Genomic DNA, 24,547 nt, shown 5'->3' with positions numbered 1-24,547 from the left:
TATTATAGCTTAAGATGGTGAATTCAACCACAAATCCAACTCAAGGCATATCTTGAAATCTTTAAGTGGTATCTACATTTCATAATACCCTGGAATAAACAGAAATACTTTCATTTCCAAGCAGTAAGTTAAAATTATTTCACAATTTTAGGACTCAATTTCCTCATCTTTAAAATGAAGGGTAGGACCTTTAAGAGCCCTACCAGCTCTAAAATAAAATTAGAGAGTAGGCTGGGCTAATATTATAAAAATGACAACCCTACCTATATTAATTTAATTATTGAGTGCCATAGCAATCAAACCACCAAAAAATTATTTTATAGAACTAGAAGTGATAATGAAATTTTTCAAGAAGAACAAAAGATCAAGAATATCAAGAGAAATAATGAAAAAAAAAACTTGAAGAATGGTTGCCTATTGGTACCAGATCTTGAATTGTACTGTTAAGCAGTAATTATCAAAATAATCTGGGCCCAGCTAAGAAACAGAAGGGTAGATCAGTGGAAAAGAGTAGGGGTAAATAACATCAGCAATCTAGAGTTTGATAAACCCAAAGATCACAGCATTGGGGATAAGGACACATTATTTGACAAAAACTGCTGAGAAAATTGGAAGAGTATGGCAAAAATTTGGTAGAGGTCAATATCTCATACCCTATACCAAGATGAGTTCAAAATGGGTGCATGATTTAGAAATAAAGCGTGATATTATAAGCAAATTAGGGGAATGTGGAATAATTTACCTATATAATTTGATCTAAATCTATGGATAAGGGAAGAATTTATGACCAAACAAGAGATAGAAAAGATTAAAAGATGTAAAATGAGTAATTTTGATTATATTAAGTTAAAAAGATTTTTTTACAAATAAAACCAATGCAATCAAGATTAGAAGGAAAACAACAAATGGGGGTAAATCTTTATAAAAAAATTTCTCTGAGAAAGGTCTCAAATATAATTGCTTCTTGGCCTTTTGGCTAAGATCAAGTGTAATTTCTATATAAAGAACTAAGTCAAATTTATAAGAAATCAGGTCATTCCCCAATTGACCAATGGCCAAGGGATATGAATAGGCAGTTTTCAGATGAAGAAATCAAAGCTATCAATAATCATATGAAAATATGCTCTAAATCACTCTCCATTACAGAAATGCAAATTAGAGTGATTCTGAAATACCACCTCACACCTATCAGACTAGCCAATATGACAGTAAAGGAAAATGACAAGTGTTGGAGGGGATATGGCAAAATGGGGACACTAGTGTATTGCTGATAGAAATGTGAACTGATCCAACCATTCTGGAGGCAATTTGGAAACTAAACTAAACTAACTAAACTAAAAACTAAAAACTAGAAACAACCTCAACATCTAATGACTGGGAACTGCTGCCTAAACCCATTGGCAGACATTGCTGTAATGTAATATTATATTGCCCCTAAAATGATAACACAACTATTAAGAAATACGGAAAAGATATATGAAGAAATGCAAAGTAACAAAAGCAGAACTGGAAGAGTAGTAAATATTAAGCTGATTACATAGCCAAAAAATATATTCATATATATATGTATGTGAATGACATTGTATCAAACAAGGAAATCAAGAGACATAGTTAAGAGGCTATTGTTATTTGCATATTAACGTATATTTGTATTGCCAATTTTTCTGAATATACATTTAATTATTTCTTTTGTAAAACTCAGTTCATCATTAAAAGTAACAAAGTTTGATAAGATAGAATGCACCTCAAAAGTATAGTTCATGTCATTCAATTATAGAGATAAATCACTGTATCTGTAGATGAGAACATAAGTCTAAAGCTAAAAATGACTTCATTCAAAGGCAATTGCATCAAGTGCATCAGTACATACCTACATATGTGCACAAATGCAAGAAAGAGAACACATGCATGCACATATTCACCCATATATGCATGCACACAAACTCCTTTACTGCAATATTTCTCCTACTCTTGTCTTGTTCCTTAGTGTTATGATTCTCCTAACCAATAAGCTATCACTGATATATCACTTTAGTGATATATCACTTTCATCCAGAAATACCACTACTAGGTCTGTATCACAAATAAAAAGGGGGGGGGGAGGACCTACTTGTATAAAAATATTTATAGTTGCTCTTTAGTGGTGGCAAAGAATTGGAAATCAATTGGGGAATGGCTGAACAAATTGTGGTACATGATGGTGATGGAATACTACTGTGCTGAAAAGGATGATGAACAGAATGATTTCAAAAAAGCTGGAAAGAAGCTGGAAAGGCCTACTTGAACTGATGCAGAGTGAAGCAAGCAGAAACAAGAGAATATGGTATACATTAACAAAAATACCACAGAATGATCAACTGTGATAGACCACTCTCAGCAATATAACAACCCAGGTCAATTCTAAGGGACTTATGACAAAGAATGCTATCCATCTCAAAAGAAAAAACTGTTGGGAGTTGGAATGCAAATCAAAGCTTACAATTTTTCACCTTAGTTTACTTCAGTTTTTATTTGGGGGTTCTGATTTTATATGATCATTCTCTTGCAAAAATGAACAACATGCAAATATGTTTTGCATGATAATACATGTATAACTCAGATCAATTTGCTTGCCTGTCCGGGATGGGAGAGGGAAAGTAGGGAAGAAGATAATTGGGATCACATAACTTTGGAAAATTTATGTGGATTATTAATACATGTAATTGATAAGATAAAATATCTTTAAGAACTAAAATTTTTTAAAAAGTTTTACAAAGTATTTTACATATACTATCTTATTTGATCCTCACACAGAATCCTATGAAGGGCTATTATTATCCCCATTTTTGCAAATGAGAAAACTAAAGCTGAGGAGATAAGCAGTTTAAGTCACACAGTTAGTGATTTGAGGTAAGATTCAAACTTGGGTTTCATGATTCCTAGTCTAATCTCTACCTTCTCATCCCAGGTCACACTCCTGCTTAGAGATTTCCTTTCCAGTTCCCAGTTTGGCCCTTAAAAGAATGAGATTCCACCTTCATTGAGTGAGGTTATAGAAGACAGATTCCAGCTCAACATGAGGAAGCTGTTACTAATCCAAGTTGCTGAAAAATGAAACAGCCTGACACATTAGGCTATGGACTCCCAGTCACTGAAAGTGTTCAAACAGAGGCTGAATCTCTTGGGGATACTTTAGAAGGGATGCCGGATATACCTACGAGGTTATACTAAATGATCTCTAGGATTCTAAGATGCTGGGTTTTTTTCTGTCTTCCTTCTCTGTGCCAGCTCTTTTCACTGATCCCTGTTGGATTAAATCATATTAAATATTCTCTCTCCAGCTATCTCTGACCCTTTTCTTTCTGTTAATGAGTTATACTCCTAGTTGTTACGCTTTTATATTTTGGTTGAATTCTTAACCTCTCATTTTCCTGAATTCAATCCACTGTTCTCCTCAAATATTTGTCATCTATTCTCCTCCTTAGAATCAGAGGCAGCCACTTAACCACAGTTAAAAAACTTTGATCACTTATCTTACCACAGGCAAGCCACTTTTCCTATCTGGCCTCAGTTTCCTCATCTGTAAAATGAAGGAGAGAGGTAGAAATGGGGATAAAATGATAGGAAAAGTATTACCTAATGATTCAACCCATTGCATTTTGAAATGCTTTAGATATTAGAAACTTTTTCCTCATGTTGGATTGAAATCTACCTCTCTCTGACTTCCTTTGTCCAAAACATAGGATGTCACTTTGGCACAGGACAAATGCAGAGTAGAATAAAACCAGAAAGCCATAACGAATCACAAGAAAATTATCTTGTCTGCTTTATGATACCAATAAAGACTTGAACATAAGATTTCCATGGAATAAGACTCACTTACATTCATTTATTATTGTAGTTGATTAAAAAATATAAGGACAGGTGAGCAATGCTGTTGTTTAATCATACATTGTGATACTGTAAAGTATGAAGCATTGCATGATGTGATGGTGGTGGTTTTTATTATTCAGACATTTCAGTTGTGTCTGACTATTCATGACCCAATTTGGAGTTTTCTTGACGAAAATACTGGAGTGCTTTGTCATTTCCTCCTCCAACTCATTTTACAGATAACGAAATTGAGTCCAACAGGGCTGAGTGATTTGCTCCTAAGTGTCTTGGACCAGATTTGAATTCAGGAGCATGAGTCTTCCAGACTACAGGCCTGGCACACTATCCACTGAGCAACCTAGCTGCCCATATAATATGGTAGGGATGTCAAGTCTTAGTTTGACAATAAGGGTTGAGCCCCAATAAAGCATGTGCATATACTGTATATAAACGCATGTGTATATTGGTGGAAAAGCCATAATGTAACTTATATAATAGCTAAGTCTATGAGAAATTGATAGACTGAGGTTATCTTGGCATTTGAATTCTCAGCTTACCAAGTTATTTATTTAATTGGAGGTTGCTATCTACATTAAGTAAGCCTTTCAAACTATATGGAAAGCCTGATAAAGATAGTTTATACTTAGGCTGGCTCTCTTATTCCCCAGGCTAATTTTTTTAAACATTCCAATGAGTACAGCACCATCAAGGTGATCACAGTGATTATTATTAATAATAATAAATGGCACCACAGAAGCATGAATGGCAGGTATGATCTACTGATTTATTCATTGTTGATTAACCTTACATATTATACAGTCATAGTAGAAATATTAATGCCAAAAGATATCTCAAAATGAACTCTAACTAAAATGTAACCTTTTCATATTCTGTTTTTTGGTTGTTTTTTTTTTCTTTTTGTTTCCTAGCAGAGAGAAGGGATAAGAAATATTCCCATGATGAAGCAAAAAGCCCTAAATTTCTTCTCAAAAAGAATACCAAAACAAAAACCCCAAAAGTCTGAAAACCTTCCACATGAATTAAAAACTACATTCAGTGGTGTTGACTTGGGGTAAACTTTAAGTTAAAACATGTAAGGATAATGGCCAGTGATGGTAATTTTTAAGCCTGTCACAGTCAATAAAGAAGAGAAGCAAAGGGGAAGGGTGCCCCCCATTACCAGTAGTTGCGGGAACTGACGTCTGTCCTCTTTCAGATGACAGAAAAATCCACACTATTCAAGAAGCTCTGTCTTTGGATACACAAGCCAACAATGGAGAGGGCTGGAAGGGGGAGCCAGAGGTCTTTCAGTTGGCCCCAGCACGTTAATCAGTTTTAAGCCTGCCACCACTGACAACCAGTGTTTTTTAAGTCTTTATGATTCTTAGGTGTGGATATAAGTATAGTATAGTAGCTTTTTATAGAGACTGAGATCAAGTAACAGGGTTTCTAAGGAGAACATACTTGCTACTTCATGTCTGACCAAAGAAAGCCCTCAGTGCAACTGTCTGGCTCACAATAATATACTGTTTGTATACAAAAATGACAAACCAGACTCACCATATGGAAATCATTATTTTCCAGGAGTAGTGAGTTGATTCAGCCACATTCTCATATCCATTCATCCTTGAGATCAGTATCACATGTATCTGCAAGATGTCTGACTAGGGTTAATAATAATAAATGGCTCACATTTCTCAAGTGTTTTAAGGTTACACATAGCATTTTACATACATTATCTTTTTTAATCCTTACAATAGCCCCATAAGGTAGTTATTATTATGCTCCATCTAGAGATAAGGATACTACAGCTCAAAGATGGTTATTTTTCCAGTCCCATAACTCCTAGGTGCTGAGAAGGGATTCAAACTCAAGTCTTCCTGACTCCAAGTCCTGAAGTCCATTCTCTATAGAAGGGTTTCTTAACCTGGGGAACACAGGCCCCTAAAGTATCTGTGGGATAAATTTCGGGGGGCCTTTCAACCTGAATGGGGAATATTACAACTTCATTTTCACTAACTTTTCATTTCCTTTTTGTATCTTATTTTATGCATTTAAAAACATAACTCTAAGGAGGGGTCCACTGGCTTCACCAAACTACCAAAGCAGTCCAGGATACAAAAAGGACACAGAAACCCTGCTCTACACCAAGCTACATCTAATAATAGTTGACATTTATACAGTCCTTTAAGGTTTGCAAAGTGCTATATATACATTATCTTATTTGATCCTCACAACAACTTTGTGAGGTCAGTGTTATTATTATAACCCTATGACAGAAGAGGAAAATTAGTTTCAAAGAGGTTAGGTGACTTGGTCACAGTCACAAAGTTAGGAAGAAATTGTGGCAGAATTGAAATCTTTATCTTCCTCGGTCCATGTCCAGCACTCTATCCACTATACCATCCCACCCTTCTCTGGCTTCAGGGTATACAAGTATATCATCCCTTATTAACTGGTTTCACAAAAACAGAAAGGTAGGTGAAAAATGTTATGTAGGAAAGTTAATTCTATGTGAACAATGTTTTAAACAGAATCAAAAGTATCCCATTCGAATTTTATGACTTTAAAGTGAGATTGGGTTATAATGTATTAACAATGTTATCCAAAAACGACACTGTCCAGGGCAACCCTTTCTGAGGTATTTCTGTAATCTGTAAGCATGGAACAAAGAAGTATTTAATGCCATCCATTGGGTTTGAACCCATGATAATGGCTTCATTAGTGTGGCACTATAAGCAGCTGAGCAAGGTGTAAGTATAGCAACAGTTCATTTTCTCAACCTTCAGGAATAAATGTTTTCAGTCCCACAGACAGCTTAGTGGTGGTGTTACACACCTGTTATCCCAGCTCCTGGAAAAGCTCAATCTGAGAGATTTCTTGAGCTCAGGAGTTCTGAGTTGTAGCCTAACTGCAATGTGAATCCATGCCAATGCTGATGTAAATGTGGGAGACCCTAGGATCTGAGGGCTCTCAAACTGCCTTAGGAGGGAGAGTAACTTCTGCACCTATAGCCTAGATAAGGAAACTCAGTCTTTTTCTTAAGTCCCAAGATTCCATGGCACAATGGGCATGTCAAATTTGCTATGAATCTCCCATTTCTTAAGGACTTAAGACAGAAAGTGTGTGAGGGAGACTTCTCTTTTTAAGGAAATTTCAGAAAGGAAATATGGAAGCTCATTAAAGTAAGGTGAATGGATTAGTCTTACTTTTCTAACTTTGACCTGTACATTTAACCACTACCCAACACCATACTTAACCCTGTGAGAAGCCCAGGATATGTATGGTCTTTGCCTCGAGGTACATGCAATCTACTTGGAAGCAAAGAACATAACCACATGAAACAAGGACAAACAACAGAAGACTGTAAGATTAGGTGTGAAATTGCTTAGGAATGATTTTAAGTGCTTGGGAGCTCAGAAGGGAGAAAAGTGAGGGATAGAGTAGCCAGAGGAAACTTTCAAGAAACTCAAGCTGGACCTTGATCAGCACATTAGATTTGACTAATTGATTGATTGAGGAGGTAGAGGGGATGACTTTTCAGATGGGCACAACAAAAGCAAACCCCTGGGGACAGGAAGTAGAACACTATTGTCTTAGGTTCTGAGTCTAACTAAAGTGGAGTTGGAGTGCATATTAAGTAGTACTTGGAAAGAAGACTGGATAGGTAAATTAAGGAAGATTCAGAATATGTTTGAGCTCTACCTATATACAAATTCTACTTCCTGTTCTGACAGCAGACCTTATTTTACTCATTTCTGTGATAACTTCTTATAAGTCTTTTTACCTTATCAATAAAGAAACCCACCATCATGAAGCATTATTTTATTAATTGCAACCTAAACAGGTTAATGTGATGCTTTTTGCTAAAAACCATTATAATATATTCTTTAAAACCTTTAAAGCAGTAGTGAATATACCCAGATTTACCCAGTTGTACTAGCGTTGAGAGAGGTAGTATGTTGTAACTGAGAGAATGTTGAAGTGCAGTATGGAAGAGAAGATCCGGCTTCAAATACTGCCCCTCTACCAGATGTAACCTAACTTTTGATCAATGGTAATACTTTTCTCCTAAATCTAATGGTTTTTATTGGGTTCAATAAGGCCATTTATAGAAGGCTCTCCCTCCCCTTCAAAAAAATTTGCAGTAAGAATTAACATAACCATAATCATTTTTCTGGACAAATGTATTATAATAAAAGTTCCTAATAAAGATAAGATCCATCTGTCAAACAATGACATAGAAAGGAGAGTAACAGAATCAAAAATTTAAAGGTTATCAAGTTCATTTCCTTCATTTTACAGATTAGACTATTGAAATTCAGAGAGGAACAGAGAATTGCTCAAGGTGGAAGTGTTCTTTTATAAGCACAGATGAAATTTACTAATTTGTTGATAACCATTAGCCACTCTACAAACTATGAACTTGTACACGCTATACAATGGATTCTGTTTTCTAGAAGAATGAGTTAATAGAATTAGTTTTTTTTTTCATTTAAATCAACATAGGAAAAAAAGTCACATGTACTATGTAACTCACTTATGGCCATGTGATAAATGTGGAATAAATATTCATTCCATAGATAGAATAGACACAGTCACATAAGCATTCATATATATATATACATATATATATACATATATATATATTTTAAAATCACTTATATTAATGATTTTCCATTTGAAGAGTCAGTTTTAGTAAGTATTCTGATAGATTATGATTCTAAAGACTTTAGCTAATCATTTAATGTAAGTTTTTGCATTCCTGTTAAAGTGAGGGTGTTAAAGTGAGCTGTTGGGGTCCACCTTGGAGTCTGCAAGGAGGTCCTAATTCAGTCTAAGTGATCAGGAGTCTGGTACATCAACAGGTTCTGTTCAACTCGGGACAATTCAGAGAGCCCAGTCTAGCTTCCAATTCTGTCTTTTGAAGAGGTTGCTTGAGCACACAGTTAAGTCCACTGAGAACACCATGTTGACATGGAGTACCTATGTTCCACTATCAATTGAGAAGACTAATGATTTCCTTTGAGATTTCTCTAGAGGGGTCCTCAAAATCACAGGAACTGTGAGCAAAGGATCATGGAGCTTCAATTAGAGTTTCATATCTATGGCAAACAGATGCATCTATTTCCCTAAACTCTTAAACTATAGTTCTTTAGATCAGAAAATAGAAGCTCTTCCCAAAGTCCTCTTTTAATTGTTAACAGATTGTGGGGGGGAAACACATCTCCATTTCCCAAACTAATTCTAATAAGCAAAATCCACAGAACACACACACACACACACACACACACACATGCATGCATAGACTATATAATAGATCATCAGAACATAGATTTAGGGCTGGATAAACTTTAAAGACTATCTATCATCTACACACTCGTTTCTGTCAACCTACTAAATTAACTTTCTACAAAAGGATCTGTACAGAGTAGACTGAACTCTTCTAATTCCTCATTCCTTAAGAAGGATTACTTATTAAAGAACAGAATCACTGACATACTAACAGAGTAAGAAAAACACCACTACCAAAGTCCACAAGATTCCATGTATTGTCTCTCCTCACCTTTTGAGACAGGTAAATCTGATGTAGAAACCCAAAGAGTGCCCCCCCCAAAAAGTGTTTCTTTGGAATTTAGGTTATCTTTACAAAATATTTATAATTGTTCAACTCCAAGGAAATGAATCATCTAAAAGTTGTATGAATCCCTGCAAAAATAGGTCCCTTAAGTCATTTCTTTTTCCAAATTGAATTCAGTAATTCTAAGTGGAAGTCAGTTCCACTCAAGTTATTTTTTTCTATCTATAACCCTTTACTGAAAACATCTTAAACAAAATGTCTCTCTGGAGAGAGTTTTTTTTAAAAACCCTATCTTTTGGACTGCAAAGCTATTCTTCCCAGGGGACACTTGTTTCTGGCTGAGAGGCCAAGAGTCTTTGTGTATGCTCCACCTCACCCCACCCCACCCCACCCCCCAACAACTGATAGTCCCTAAAAAGGCCCTGTGCCCACTGGTGGCTTGTTTTTCCTCGGAAGAAAATAGAAATGCTCCAAGAACTGACAGAGGCATCTAAGCAGTCTATTCTGATGCTTTGTACACTCTTTGGGGCTAATACCGCAGTATATTTGAACAGAAGTGGATGGCCAAAAGAAGCAAACTTAACGGCCTGCTTCACACACACTAACATTTGATCGATTCCTCTGGCTGGCTTGGAGCTGTACACACTAGATTATGGCACTTCTTTTAAGTAAAATAAATTACCTCTTTTCCCTCTAATCACTCACTGCCCGTCCTCTTCCACTCATTTACCTCCTCCCTCTCCACAACCTCTCTCTCCCTTGGGAACGATAGCCAGAACCACTTTCAAAGTGACCAGTGAATTATGTCCACGCACTCCTCCATCATTAGCCCCCACATGGGCTGACCGTGCTTCTCACTCTGGAGACGACCTAACGGACACAATGAGCCATACTCATCACAGACCAAGGCCGAAGTCAAATCACTTTAAAATCCAACTCTCAAGCCCCAGGGAGAACTTTCGAAATCCCGTCTTAAAAGCTGGAGAAGCACCTGCTCTGGAGCTCCCATCCCCCACCTCCCCCTGAACCCGGAGTCTAGCTAGCATCCTCAAGAAAGCTGCTCTCCTCGGCTAGCCCTGGGGCATTCCCAGGTCTACAACCTGCAAGGCAATTTCAGTAAGGCCACTAAGGAAGCTGCTTTCTAAATCACCATCCACACTGAAGGTTTCTAACCTCTATGCCGCAGCAAACTCCCCCACCCACCCATCCACTTCTCCCCCTCCTCACACTCATTAAGAGAAAATTGCACACCTTTAGTCCTAGGGAAAGTTTCTAACCCTTAAAACCCACCAGAGTACGTCCCTCTACCACCACCTTTTTCATCTCCACATCATTCCCTCCGCGTCCTGCCCCATCCCGGCCCCCCGCCGACCGCTTTGCACAACTTCCCCTGGGGAGCTACCTTGTGGGGTGCCCGGAGCAATCGGTGGATCCCAGCCAGTTGGGTAACGAGGGCGATGTCTTCCCGGAAAGTGTACAGCGGAGGCCGGCTAGGCTCGGGAAAGTTGGTGCTGTTGAAAGGGTCTGTATCATCTAGGAACTGCACCCTGCAAACAAGCGTAGCCATGATGTATCCATGCAAGAAGCTGAGCCGGGCCAGGAGGAGGCAAGCCCCCCTAAGTTAGAATGGCCCCAAGGGCACAGGATCTGTCCGGTCAGGCCCCCAGCTCTAAAGCCCTAAAGCCACCAAAGCTAGGCGGCCAGATCGGGGACGTGCCGCCGCCTTCCTCCCTTCCCGCCTGGTCTCAGGCTTGGGCTGTGCAGCCGCCGCAGCAGGAGCCGGACTCGCAGCGCAAAAAGAAAGGCACGGACTGGCTGAGGAGTCCCCTCCTCCCGCCAGCTCCTGCCGCCGCTCCAGACTCCACGAGTCCAGGACTGGGGGCGGGAGCGGGGGAGGGGCAAGCTGCCCTTTTCTCTCTTGGGGCACCCGAGGCGGCGACAACGGCAGCCGCAGCTGCTGGTCCGGCGTGGGGTGCACGGGGTGATCCCGACCTAGGTCAGAAGAGCAAGGACAGGGAAAGGGAAAGAGGTAGAAAGAGCAGCGGCAGGAGCAGCAGCGGGGGCGGCGGCGAGCCCGCAATCCACTGCACCAAAATGGGAAACCCAGGCTCTGACCAGGCTGGCTGGTGAAAGAAAAGCCCCAAGCCTGGCTGGAGCCGGTCCCACGGAGCCAGAGCTCCGAAGACAGGCTCGCCGACGCCCTCCAGTGGGCCCGCGGAGCCCGCCTGGCCCCACGCCAGCCGGACAGCCGGACTCTGCCCTCCGCTAGCTAAGCAAGCCAGCGAGTGGGACCTGAGCGCCTACTACGCGCTAAAGCTTGTGTGAGACACAAAGCAAGAACATGGGAAAGCCTTGTCCTCAAGAGGTTCAAGTCCTAGTACTCTAGGGTCGGCTTGCCCCAGACAGGGAAAGAGGAGCTGGGGTAGCGGAAAGGAACCCAGCTAGAAATTTCTAAACTGCAGTCCGTTCGTTCCAGGCTAAAAATTCAGGGCTGCAAACGGCTACCGGACTGTGAGAGCTAGCAAGGGAGGGCCGCTTCCAGGTGAGGGGTAGCAGCCCTGAGGCCTGAAAAGAGTGGCAGAGGTCATTTAAAAGAGATCCTCCGACTCAGGTTGGAACTGAACGGAGGTCGATGGAAAGGTGAAACCTTCCTTCTCGGAAGAAAAGGATACGGAGGAATCTAAATGAAATGGATGTTTTAAGAGATGCTGCAACACCGCGTTTCATTTCAGGGTCAGCCTTTATGCCTGCCTGCTTTTGTGTCTTGTGTCTACTGCCCCACTGGTCTCCAGAGTGTGATTGGGCCACATCCTGATCATAGAGAAACAGGATTCAGGATCCTGTCTCCTCGTTTTCTATCTCCCCCTACCTGTAATAAGTGGTCCCCTTTTACCCGAAAAACTGATCTTTCCTTTCCCTCTGTCCTCCACACCCTTCCTGAAGCAAACTATGCCATTGATTTGTCTGTCTTCAGGGATCCCTGCTGGGGAAGGACAGAAAAAGATTTAACCTGTACCTGTCCCTCAGGTCCTCACTCTTGGCTGTCATATACTCCCTTCAGGTTAGGCGATGGTGATTTAGTGGCACTTTCAGAGGTATTTGCAGTTTAATTGCTAGATTTTTCAGCCTTTGTGACCCAAATGAATAATTCTCTACCCATCAAATTAGAGGTAGTGTAACATTCACATAAGAGATTTGGGGGCAGGAGGCCTATGTGACACTCCTATACAATTAGCTATTTTACTCTGCCTATTTGCCTCATAAACACCCACCTCACTGTTCTCTTCTGCACCTTTAGGCCTGCTGTGGCCTGGAGATATTGTGTGAACATGGGCTCCAGGTCCTGTGTGACCTTTGTTGCATGGTAGGGGTGTATTGTCTCCTCTATCCTAAACCCATTTTTTCTCTCTTCCCACCTTCATCTCTCTACTGTTAGGCAGAAAACTAGCTTTCCCTAGGATACCTTACCTCTTGTCTAAAGCTGACACATTCCCTGATGTTTCTTCCATGGTGGCCTCCATTTCTCCGATTTCCCATAACTCAGTATAAGAGAGATTAAGCTTCTATTTGTTACTCATTGAACCAGTCCCTGATTTGTACCATTTTCTAAAGTTAATGAGCACACAAAAAAAATTGAGCTAATTTGAGTTGACTTCAGCACACCCCTACAAGAAAATATAAAATATGTTAAAAAGTAAACACAGGGGGCAACTAGGTGGCTCAGTGGATTAAAAGCCAGTCATAGAGACAGGAGGTCCTAGGTTCAAATCTGGCCTCACTACTTCCTTAAAAAGTGACCTCAGGCAAGTCACTTAACCCCATTGCCTAGCCCTTACTCCTCTTCTGCCTTGGAATCAATACTTAATATCAATTCTATGGCAGAAAGTAAGGATTAAAAAAGAAAAAGATCTTTTCCTGCCATTATGAAGCTTAGTAAGGAAAAAAGGACACAATACACAACCATTTCTTTATCTCCAATTTTAGTCACAACCCTAATTGGGGCCCTTATCATCTCTCCCCTGGACTAATTGCAATAACTTTAAGTGGATGGGTAGGTGATTCAGTGTATTGAAAGCCAGGCCTAGAGGGGGAAGTCCTGGGTTCAAATATAACCTCAGATGCTTCCTAGCTATGTGTCCCTGGACAAATCACTTAACCCCCAAAGCCCAATTCTTAACACTCTTCTGCCTTGGAACCAATACACAGTACTAATTCTAAGATGGAAGGTAAGAGTTAAAAAAAAAAAGTAAAGAGACAGTGAAGTCTTTGGATAATGGGAACTCCCTGAAAATTAGAACAGACCAATGAGAGGGTAATGATTCCAAGAGACAAGAAATATTAAAATATGGTCAAAAGACTGAAAATATAAAAGAAATATAACAAATCCCAAAGCAAAAATAATAGAACTGAAAAACATTAAAGAGGGGGAAAAAAGTGATTTGTCTACCTGAAAGTTATGACACTCCCCCCAAAAAGCATAGACATAATATTTAAAGAAATATTAAAGTAAAACTGTCTAAATCTCTTATAGCACAGAGCAATCCAGCATTTAGGAATTGAAAGAAAACAAGGGGTGCCCTAAAGACAACAGAGGTCCCAGACCTGTACAGAGCATCATCATCTTGGGCAAAGTACATGAACAGGTACCAAATAGCAGCTTTGTCACTCACTACCCAATTCCAAGTCAAAAAAATTCTGGATGAACCAAATAGAAGACTGTGCCCAGGGTTAGAATTATGGGGTAAGGAGGACCCCCCAAGTCCTGAACTGGGTATAGAGACATGAACAAGTTGAAAAGCAAGTAGCAGCAGAGTGGCTCAGACTACTCCCTCCCCACCACCACCCCAGAAGCAGCAGAGTTGGGCCTCAGTTCCAACTTCTAGTCCAATCTCAAGTGTGAAAGAATAATAAAGCCAGGAATATCAGACCAATGGAAAGTCTATAATTTTGTCATTCTGAACTAGCAGAACTCCCCTCATGGCAGATAGTGACTGACTCCAACACACCAACCCAATCCCAATTCAGGAATTTGTAGAGCTCAGTCCAGGAGCACAGCAGACTTTGCCATAGATCAGGATATTTTGAAAACATTGAAAGCTTGGTGTTCCCTTGTTGTCTCTGAGATACTAGACTAATATAACATTCAGTACCCCCAAGAAAACAGCAACAAGACTACCCCACACCTTCCCTTTAGTAGTGCACAGAACTCAACCCTAATAAAGTCCAAAGTCAGGAAATAGCAAGAATAAGCAAACAAATAAATCATACCAGAAGAAGCTATTATGATGACAGAGACACGGAAGACACAAATCCAGAAGACAATGACTCTAAAATGCCTCAAGCAAAGCCTCAAAGGAAAAGGAAAAACTTGAGCACAAATTTAATTAGAATTCCTGAAAGCAAGAGTAGTTTTTAAGAGCTTAAAGTGTTTTCATAAATGAAATGAAAATACTAGAAGAAAAATTGGAAAAGAAATGATAGCTATGGAAGAAAGATTTGGAAAAGGAATTAACTGCTTGGCACAAGAGGTACAAAACCTTGCCCAAGCCACAAATTCTCTGAAAATTAAAATGGACCAAATAGAAGCCAATGACCCCATGAAAGAAATACTAAAATAAAGTCTAAAGACTTGAAAAATAAGACAAAATGTAAGGTATCATAATGAAAACAACACCCTGAAAAATAGATTGAAGAGGGGAAAAAATTAATGATTGGGTGACAAGAAAAGTTATAACAAGTTAAAAAGAACCCAGACATCATATTTAAGGAAATCTTAAAAGAAAACTGCATCTTTGGGAATCAAAGGGCAAAGTAGAAATAGAAAGAATTCACTTGCCACCTCCTGAAACTAGCAAATTAAAACTCCCTAGAATTTCTTAAAATTCAAAGTAAGAGAAAAAATACTGCAATTAGCTAGGGGGGAAAAAAGAATTCAAGTCATAAGTAGCCACACCACTTGATTCTTAACCTCTTTTACAATGAAGATAGAAAAAGAAAACAAATGGGATGAACATGAATTTTATTTTATATTTTATTTTGTGTTATGTAGAACATTTAGATGTTCTCATCCTTCTCTTCTGCTCCTTCACTCTTCACACAGCCCTGAAACCACTTTTTCTTACATTTTTTCTCTTTTATTAATTTCCTCTTTTACAATCTACCCTCTGAAGATGAAGTTTATTTTTTTCATAACTATTTCCCACTTCTTAAAACCCTCTCTCCTCCTTACCTTAACTGGACTCTAGGGCCTTGGCCTGAAGTATGTGTGATGGGTAGGGTAGGGAAGGAACTCAGTTCAGGCCAGGTATTTGGATCAAAAGACTAAAAGATTTCTTCAATGTACTATCCTTTAAAATATATATTTTTTAAACTTTTACCTAACCTTATTCCCTCTATTAGCTCTTCTCTCCTTTCTGTTGCTCTATTCTTTGAATGGATTTTATGTACTTAGTCACAGATTTCCAGGATATTAAATATTTTTAAATTGAAGAGAAAATCCATTTTACAGGCCACATTCGGCAAAGTATCTCTACTGTATATTAAAATTATACACGATTCCTTGGAAGATAAATCAATGAAGAAAACTTTGTTTGAAAGCCCCTTCCTCCAGTCATTACTATCAAGTGAGGCATAACTTAGAAAAGGAAGTAAGATCATTGATCATGGAAGTGATCTAGTGAAGTCCAATTTGAAAAGAAATTATATATGATGTTGTCTTCTAGAAGCTCCTGTTTGCTGATGACATTTTGCTGACTCTGTAAAGACTAAGAACACTGCATAATGATCTAGTCAAGATCTAAGAATTTGGCCTAGCTATCTACACAGAAAAAAAAAAACACAATAATTAGGAATGCATACTATTCAAACAATGCTTTGCAGTTGAATGGATCATCTATAGAGTTTGACCTGCAGCATATAGCTATTTTTATATCTATACTGTAAATAATACATTTGTATAACTCTCTCTCTCTCTCTATATATATATATATATATTGTATAGACCCTGAAATTTGACAATTTGGTTGGAAATCCTTTAATGAATCAAAGCTTCTCCTTGCAACAAAGATCCACCTTTAGAATTACACTATTCTACCAAGATTATTGTATGGCTTCAAGTCATGGAACACTACACTCTTCAGAAAATTAGATTTTAGGATTAACTTACAGGTTCAGTGGAGTGGTATACTGTGATCTCTAGCAGGCTGTAACATGGAATGAACAAGGAATAACAAAAGAGTCATGAAGAAAAGGTCATCAAAGAAACATATGAGAGAAAAAGAAGATAGATAGATTGGTCATGTGTCAAAAGTGAGAGATGACTAATGGGCACTCCATTTGGTATCCTTGAAATATAAAAATGGAAAAGAGGACACCCAGCATTTGAGCACATCCCTTGTGAGGAACTCATGGAAAAATGTGGGAAGGAGTCCAATGGATATCAATCTTTGTGAATGGAAGGGAGGCCCACAGAGATGAAATTACAGATCTATTTATGTATTTTCCTCTCCATTTCGTTCTTGATCATCTGTAGCAGCTTCCACATCCACACCATTGTCTCAAAGGATAGCTTAAACTCAAAAGTCCTACCTTCCCCCCCAACTGATTATTTACATTCAAGATTATTCACAAACAGGGCTGTGTTCATCCTCTGAAATTTAAAACTTGGCACTCTCTTTCCAATTCCCTATATTCAGAATCTCAAAACATACCACTTATATTATGCCTCTCACTCTAGCTACACTGAGTTCCTCCACTCTGGACACATGATGGTTCCTTTATTGCTTCCTTTTCCTATGCCTTCTGCCACCTCAACTTTTTTATTATTCCATGAAGATAACAATCCTCAGTTCTGTATTACCTCTGCTGTCTGCCTACAAGTAATAAATAACATGAGATTTGAACTTTTTCTTTTATGTCTTCAAATATAGTGCTCTTGCCTTTTCACAGTGCTTCTCCCCCTCTTCATCTCAACACATCAATGAATCTGCATTTATTAACTCATTCTTTGTTTCAGATTCAGAAAGAATATATTCTTTTCTCTAAAACTGGCCCACTCACCTGTACTCTGGGATCTCATTCTTTCCCTTCTATCCCTTATCCCCACATTCATCTATTTCCTTCCCTCTTTAATGGCTCACTCTTGACTAGTTTCTCACTTGCCTTCAAGAGTGTGGGTATCTCCTCTTAAACCACTCAAAGCCTTTTTTCATCCTCAGAAGTAAAGAGGGAAAGAACAATAATAGAAACATAAAAAAAAAAGTTGAAACCTTCTAAAGCTGGGGAGAGATTATAACTAGAGAGGTTTCCTTATTATAAAATCTTAGATGTGGCATTGACCTATAGTTGCTCTATTAACCCCTTCCCCAAGCACCTCTTTCCATCTCTAAACTTGATTGGGTTGAGGGAACAAGGGATATTGAGTATCTTTTCCCCCATCCTCACCTACCTTTATGTATCCTATATTCATCATATCTGAATGCAAACACCTAAAGACAAATGCAGACAACAAATTCCAGGGAACCTGACTTCCTGAGGTACTACCCAAGCTGAAGTGAATCCCTGTATCATCCTAACCTGCCAAGGCCCTGTAGACAACTACAGGGACAGGGCAAAGAGAGAGGAGTTTAAGCAAAGGGAAATAGCCCCAATCAAAATCAACTTCATCTTTAGAGGGCATATCATTCTGGGAGTAAGGACTAACAGAAAAGAAAAAATGCATGAAACAGTCATTGATTTCATGGTTGTACAAAGGATGGAGAAGCAAAAGGATCAGAACAATTATATATTATTCATGTTTAGCCCATTTCTTTTCTTTCTCTACCTTCCTTTTTGTAAAGAGGGAAGTAGTAATAAAGAAAAAGAAAAATCATGAAGATAAAATGGAAAGGAAAATGCAGTCATCACTATGAATGTGAATAGGATAAACTCTCCCAAAAGATAATATGCTATGTGCCAGATACTCTACTAAGAGCTTTATAGATATTATCTCATTTTTGAAGAATTAATTATTAAGCAAACTCTAATAATGTTGTTTATAAGAAATACACTTAAAACATGAAAATTTACATCGCATTAAAATGGGGGTTAGAGTAGAATTTATTATACATCAGCTGAATTTTTTAAAAAGTAGAAATGACAATCATGATCTCAGACAAGGCGATAATATAAATAAGCATAGTTTAAGAAGGGAAATTACATTATACCCCTGGGTATGATAGATAATAAAATAATAGTTATAGTTTACATATATATGCATAGAATGGTATAATATCTCAGTACTAAAGGACCATAGTTTAGAATTAAAACTAGAAGATGCTTTAGAGGTCATCAAATCCAGTTCCCTCATTTTACACATGAAGAAACTGAGGAAAAGAAAAGTTAAATAACTTGTCCATAACCAATCAATTAATATGCCTACTGTGTACCAGGCATTGTGCCAAGTGCTAAGTTACAAAATAAGTGTCCAAGGTAAGAGTTGAATCCAGGTCTTCTTGACTGTAAATCCACTATACAACACAGTCTTTCACTAAATTATAAACAATGAAACTATAATAGTTGAGGATTTCAACATGCCTGTTTCAGAGCACTAATAAAAGATGAACAAGAAAGAAATTAAGAACCTTTAGAAAGGTCAGATATGATGAATCTCTGATGATTATTTTGGATGGGAATCAAAAGGAATATGCACATTTTTCAGGTATTTTGGTATCCTTATAAAATTGGAAATGTGCTAAAGCATAAGAGTCTCACAAATAAAGGTAATAAATAATAAATATTAAATATAATATTTACTAATCATCACAAAATAAAAATCATAATTGATATTTTGGAGGAAAGTTTCAAAGTTAAATAGGAATAAAGTAATGAAATTGAAAAGAACACACTGGTCAAAGAAAAATCATATAAAAACAAATAATTTCATGGTTTTAAATGACGACAATTAAGAGACCAGTAACTTTGGAGGGGGCAGCTAGCTGGCTCACTAGCTCTAAAGTCAAGAAGACTTAAGTCAAAATCTGTCCTCAGGCACTTACTAGGCAGTCACCTAATTTCTCTTTGCCTTAATCCACTGAAGAAGAAAATGACAAACTACTCCAGTATCTTTACCAAGAAAATCCCCATATGGTCCAATGAAGAATTGGACACAACTGTATCAACTAAAAACAATAACAATTAAACTGATGTCAGCTAAATGATGCAGTAAATAGTGCTGGATCTGGAATCAAGAAGACATCTTGAGTTCATATCTGCCTTCAGAGACCTACTAGCTGTGTGACCCTGAGCAATCATTTAACCTTCTTTGCCTCAATTCCTATAAAAAGATCTGGAGAAGGAAATGACAAGCCACTCCAATAACTGTGCCAAGAAAACCCAAAATGGGACCATGAAGAGTTGTATACAATTGCAACAATAGAATGACAACACACACACACACACACACACACACACACACACAAATAATAACTTTAAATGATGAAGTTGAAAGTCAAAATGGAGACAATTAAAAAGAGAGTAAGAGTGGGGACAGCTGGGTAGCTTAGAGCCAGGCCTAGAGACAGGAGGTCCTGGGTTCAAATCCGACCTCAGACACTTCTTAGCTGTGTGACCCTGGGCAAGTCACTTAACCCCCATTGCCAAATCCTTACCACTCTTCTGCCTTAGAGCCAATACATAGTAGTGAGTCTAAGACAGAGGATAAAGGTTTTAAAAAAAAGAGTAAGAGGGTATAAGTTGAAGCACCTATCAGAGATAGCCTACTTAAGAAATTTAGCCACAAAAGGCAAGAAGTTTAGCCCAAAAGTTTGGCCACAAAAGAATGGGTTGATACTTAGGAAGAATAAATGAATTAAGTCAGGTTTTCAGAGAGTGGAGGAGACAAGAGCATTTTAGTAGGTATTAGGGACACAACCAATAGTTAGGGAGAGATTAAAGTTAAGTGAAAGCAGAGAGAATAGAGGAGGCCCATCTCTTAGAAGAGACAGGATGGAATGGGGTCACCTATGCAGGTAGAAGTATTAACCTTGGAAAGGAGAAGAGGTATTTCTTCATGTGAGACAATGGAAAAGAAGGAAATAGTGGCAGAAGGCATTTGGGTGATACACGATAAGCAGGAGGAAAGAAGAGGGAGCTCTCCTTGCAAGACCTTCATTTTTTCTTTTTACAGAAATGTGAGGCAGCCACGAGGGGAGGGGGGGAGGGTAGCCTTGAGAACTTAAAGGAGGGATGAAGAGACTTGAAAGGTTTGTCAGAAACTCTGTGGTGAGTGAGATAGTGAGTTAATTAGGGAGATGTAAAAGGATTGCCTGAAGCAGCAAGCGCCCAATTGAGATTATGTAACAGAAATTTGTAGTGGGCTTAGTCAACGTGGTTTGTGATTTTCTCCCCTTTTGCTTGATTGCATGCATAGGAGAGATGGTGGGAAGGATCCAAGGTGGAGGCTAGATGGGACAAGATTACCTATTCGCAGATTAGTGACCAAACAAATGTCTTTTTCATCACCATTGGGTAAGTAGGCAAGTAACAGATATACCATAAATTCATATCCCCTGAAGGGGAAGGAAAGGGAATATGTGCCAAGCACTGTGCTAAACTTTTTTTTTTTACAAATATTATCTCATTTAATCCTTACAACAGCCCTGCAAAGTAGGTGCTATTATTATCCTTATTTCACTATTGAAGAAACTGAGGTTTCATTCTGAGAGGATAAGGGTTTTTAAAAAAATAAAAGAAAATAGATAATTGTCTACAGAAAAATCAATCACCAAAACTGACACAATAGAAAACTAATAATGCAAATAGTCCAATTTTATAGAAAAATATGAGACAGGCCAAAGAATTCTATCAACACATACATACAAAACCTGACTCAGATAGAGTCACAGTATAATTCTTTCAAATTGTTTCTAAGAATAAGTAACCATTCTACTTCAAAGATTATTCATAAATCAAAAAGGCAGTGAATTATTAATATATTTTGTTAGGCACATATAGTTTAGATTTTTAAATAATATTTTAAAAAAGAGAAAATTACAGAGCGATTTCAATAGTAAAAATGAATGCAAACATCCTAAAAAATATATTAACAAATAGACTTCAACAATACACTGAGCAAATTATTTATTATCACTAAACTGGGTTAGAAAGAGGCATGGAAAGCTGATTTGAATTGGTAGTAAACCTATCAATATACTCAAATATATTAATATTTTAAAAACCCTAACAAAAACAGATATAGGAGGATTTTTTCCAAATTTAATAAAGTGTCTATTTTAAACAATTTGCTAACATAATATGTAATAGAGGAACACTAGATGTACTACCACAAAAAGTAGGTGCCAAGCAAAGATGTCTGTTTTATTTGATATTTATTGGAAATCAGAAATTGTCACTTATTGGAAATTCTAGCAATTGCGAGACACAAAAAGATATCAGAGGGCTTAGCACTGGAAGGCAAGATATCAAAATATCCTTATTTGAAAGATAATATGATATATATAGAAAGTTCAGCCTCCTCAGCCAAAAATTTAATGGAGACTGATTCAGGATTATTTTTAATATAAAATTAATGTACAAAATCATACATATTCTTATTTACTAGTCATAAAAATTGGGGAAATATGCTTATCATATTTTATGCTATATTTTATTAAATATTATGTTACATTATATCAAATTGGGAGAATCAACAAATACATAGGACAACTGTAAAAACTATGTAATGACTGAAATGATTAAGAAGCAAAGTAATTGAAGAAACATTCAATATTAATATGTGAATTGTCTTAATATAGTAAAAGTGGCAACATTCCCTAAATTCCTTTTTAAAATTCTAAGGGTCATCTTAGAGCTAGACAAAGTAATGTACTACAAGGTCTATTACCCAGAGAGAACAAAGAAAGAGTAAAAGGACACAGGCACAAAAATATTTGTAGCAGCTCTTTTTATAGTGCTAAAGAACTAAAGGGGTGCCCATCAATTAGAAGAGACAGTTGAATAAATTATTGCATGTGAATATAATGGAATCTGACTATGCTGCTCAAATGATGAAAAGGGCAATTTAAGAGAAATTTGGGAAAACTAAATGAACTAATGCAGAGTAAAGTGAACAGAATGAGAATTATATATGTCATAAAAAACAACATATATAAAGATAAAAAAAGTTGAAAGACTGAAAAACTCTGATTAATGAAGTGACAATCCATAATTACAGACAACCAGTGAAGAAGCATGCTCCCTACTCCTGATATGTGGGATGGATTCGAGATATAATTTAAGACATACTTTTTGGGATGTTAATGTAAATTTTTTTTTGCTTGATTGTACATTTGGTACAATTATTTGGTTTTTTACTTCTTTTTCAATTGCAGGAAGGTAGAAGGGAAAGAAAATGAATGTTTATTTAAAAAAGAAAAGTTTAGTGTATGAATGTGATGAAAAGACAAGTACTCAAGAATATCAATAGGTACACTGAAGAGAAAAACTATAGAAGTAGCATGTCAGGCTCAGACATTAAGATATTATAAAGCACTTATCATCAAAAATAACTGGTGCTAGGCAAAAAAATGAGAAATAGGTCAACAGAGTAGGCACACCAGATATCCAACTAGATGTATATACAAAATATTGTTGTTTGGTAGATTAATAGAAAATAATAACTAAGAAAAGGACTTATTTTTTAGGAAATTACTTGGAAAAACTGATTGGCAAGTCAAGGGCAAGGAGGTTTTACACCCTATGCCCTCTAGCTAAACACAAGAAAAACATAAATAATGAACTTTGGACTTCTGGATCACATGAGCAACAAGATGACAGACTAGACATTTTCTCTGATCCCCAAAACCTCTCAAACCTCCTATGAATGTGAAATTCCATAACCTTTATGATTCTGATATTCTATAATTCTGTGATACTCTATGGCTATTATGTACTGATATCGCATCCCCACCCATGCTAGCTGACCAAGCTGTACATACTTCTCATCTGCTCTAGTGTGGCACTGGGACAAAGACTTAGGTTTAATCCACAGGTTTCTGTCTCCTAACTATTCAAAAAAGCCCATTTTTATGCTGACCTCTGCCGAATCATCATGGCATGTAGCACATTCATGATAAAGGCGGAGGTTACATCAATGGCATGACTGGCCATTGTAGGGACCAAGATACGGGATCCAGACTAACTGGACAATTTACTTGAATGGGATAGCACTTTATTACTGACATCACCTCTGTAAAACAATGTTGTATAAAGGGGCCACTTACAAGACATGAGGTCTTCAGTTGCCAGCCAGAGTCTGGCTTTATTATGAGACCTGCCCTCTCTCAATAAACATATTTCTTCTATTTATTTAGTGCCATACCCATCGAACTTCCAAAAAACATTTTTACTGAATTAGAGAAAACCATAGCAAAGTTCATTTGGAAAAACAAAAGATCAAGGATATCCAGGGAAATAATGAAAAAAATGCAAAGGAAGGTGGCCTTGCAGTCCCAGATCTCAAACTATACTATAAAGCAGTGATCATCAAAAGAATATGGTACTGGCTAAGAGAAAGAAAGGAGGATCAGTGGAATAGACTTGGGGTAAATGACCTCAGCAAGACAGTATATGATAAACTCAAAGACCCCAGCTCTGAGGACCAAAATCCATTATTTGATAAAAACTGCTGGGAAGTTTGGAAGGTAGTGTGGGAGAGATTAGGCTTAGACCAACACTTCAACACCCTACACCGAGATAAACTCAGAATGGGTGAATGACTTGAACATAAAGAAGGAAACCATAAGTAAATTAGGTGAACACAGAATAGTATACATGTCAGACCTTTGGGAAGGAAAAGATTTTAAAACCAAGCAAGACTTAGAAAGAGCCACAAAATGTAAAATAAATAATTTTGACTACATCAAATTAAAAAGCTTTTGTACAAAGAAAACCAATGTAACCAAAATCAGAAGGGAAATAACAAACTGGGAAACAATCTTCATAACAAAAACCTCTGACAAAGGTCTAATTACTCAAATTTACAAAGAGCTGAATCAATTATACAAAAAATCAAGCCATTCTCCAATTGACAAATGGGCAAGGGACATGAATAGGCAATTCTGAGTCAAAGAAATCAAA

The 24,547-nt window shown here is 37.6% G+C and overlaps 1 protein-coding gene across 14 annotated transcripts in view; it reads right to left on the bottom strand.

The window, feature by feature from the left end:
* Positions 1 to 11,580, bottom strand: part of FHOD3 (formin homology 2 domain containing 3) — a 719,587-nt gene extending 708,007 nt beyond the window's left edge. For 8 of the 14 annotated variants that reach the window (XM_007486742.3, XM_056820793.1, XM_056820795.1 and 5 more), the window contains exon 1: positions 10,836 to 11,576. In XM_007486742.3, the coding sequence (XP_007486804.2) occupies positions 10,836 to 11,000 (165 nt within the window). In that variant the 5' untranslated portion in view covers positions 11,001 to 11,576. Of the gene's footprint in view, positions 1 to 10,835 lie in introns of all 14 variants that reach the window. The other 6 variants (XM_007486739.3, XM_007486740.3, XM_056820791.1 and 3 more) reach the window with 4 other exon arrangements.
* Between the last annotated feature and the right edge of the window lie 12,967 nt (positions 11,581 to 24,547).

Source organism: Monodelphis domestica, chromosome 3 (assembly GCF_027887165.1).
Source record: "Monodelphis domestica isolate mMonDom1 chromosome 3, mMonDom1.pri, whole genome shotgun sequence".
NCBI lineage: Eukaryota > Metazoa > Chordata > Mammalia > Didelphimorphia > Didelphidae > Monodelphis > Monodelphis domestica.
Note: the sequence above shows the minus strand (reverse complement) of the source record. Positions and strands in the feature narration are given on the sequence as shown.